The 723-nt window shown below is 35.8% G+C and overlaps 1 protein-coding gene across 1 annotated transcript; it reads right to left on the bottom strand.

Moving 5' to 3' along the window:
- Positions 1-5: 5 nt before the first annotated feature.
- On the bottom strand, positions 6-564 carry LOC121940573 (trace amine-associated receptor 1-like; the record flags this gene model as incomplete). Its single annotated transcript, XM_042483309.1, has 1 exon — positions 6-564. A coding segment is annotated over exon 1 (559 nt), but the record flags the coding sequence as incomplete, so codon positions are not given.
- Between the last annotated feature and the right edge of the window lie 159 nt (positions 565-723).

Genomic DNA, 723 nt, shown 5'->3' with positions numbered 1-723 from the left:
AATCTTTAGGTAGATACAGAGCATTATGATCACTGGCAGGTAAAAGGAAAAAATGGGTCCCAAAATGTTTGCAAGTAGAGCATCAATAAAACAATTTTCCTGACATTTTTTAAGATTTAATCCCGGAATTATAAAGCCAATGGCAACTAGAACAGAAACACTCCAATTGATGAGGATCATGACCACAACAATGTTAACATTTATCTTAGTTCTGTATGTCAGAGGCTGACACACTGCATAATATCTGTCAATAGATATGCAACATAAATTCAGAATGGAAGCTGTGCTCAGTGTTACATCAAAGCTGTCTCGCACTTTGCAAAATAAATGTTCATAATACAAACACGAGCTAAGAGCAAACGCCATGCTGAAAGGAAAAACTACAACCCCAACAAGCAGGTCAGCCACAGCCAGAGAGAGGATGAGAAAGTTTGTAGGAGTGTGGAGCTGTTTGAAGTAAATGATGGAGATTATTACAAGAAGGTTTCCACATACTGTGACAACAGACAACAAGCCAAGAAAAATATATAATAAAACACATTTGGTAGAAAGAGTGCTTGTCATTATGTAAGAAACATTATATTTTTCATAACAGGGATGCACATCAGCATGGTTAACAATGACATCTGGGGCCATGTTTCTTCATTCCTGTAAATCAGTTTTCCACTATGAATTGACAGTCTTCAAAGTATAAAAGATGCATGTTTATCTTAAAATGTTTTT

Source organism: Plectropomus leopardus, unplaced genomic scaffold (genome assembly GCF_008729295.1).
Source record: "Plectropomus leopardus isolate mb unplaced genomic scaffold, YSFRI_Pleo_2.0 unplaced_scaffold90163, whole genome shotgun sequence".
NCBI classification, from domain to species: domain Eukaryota; kingdom Metazoa; phylum Chordata; class Actinopteri; order Perciformes; family Serranidae; genus Plectropomus; species Plectropomus leopardus.
This window is presented reverse-complemented; position numbering and strand designations above follow the sequence as displayed.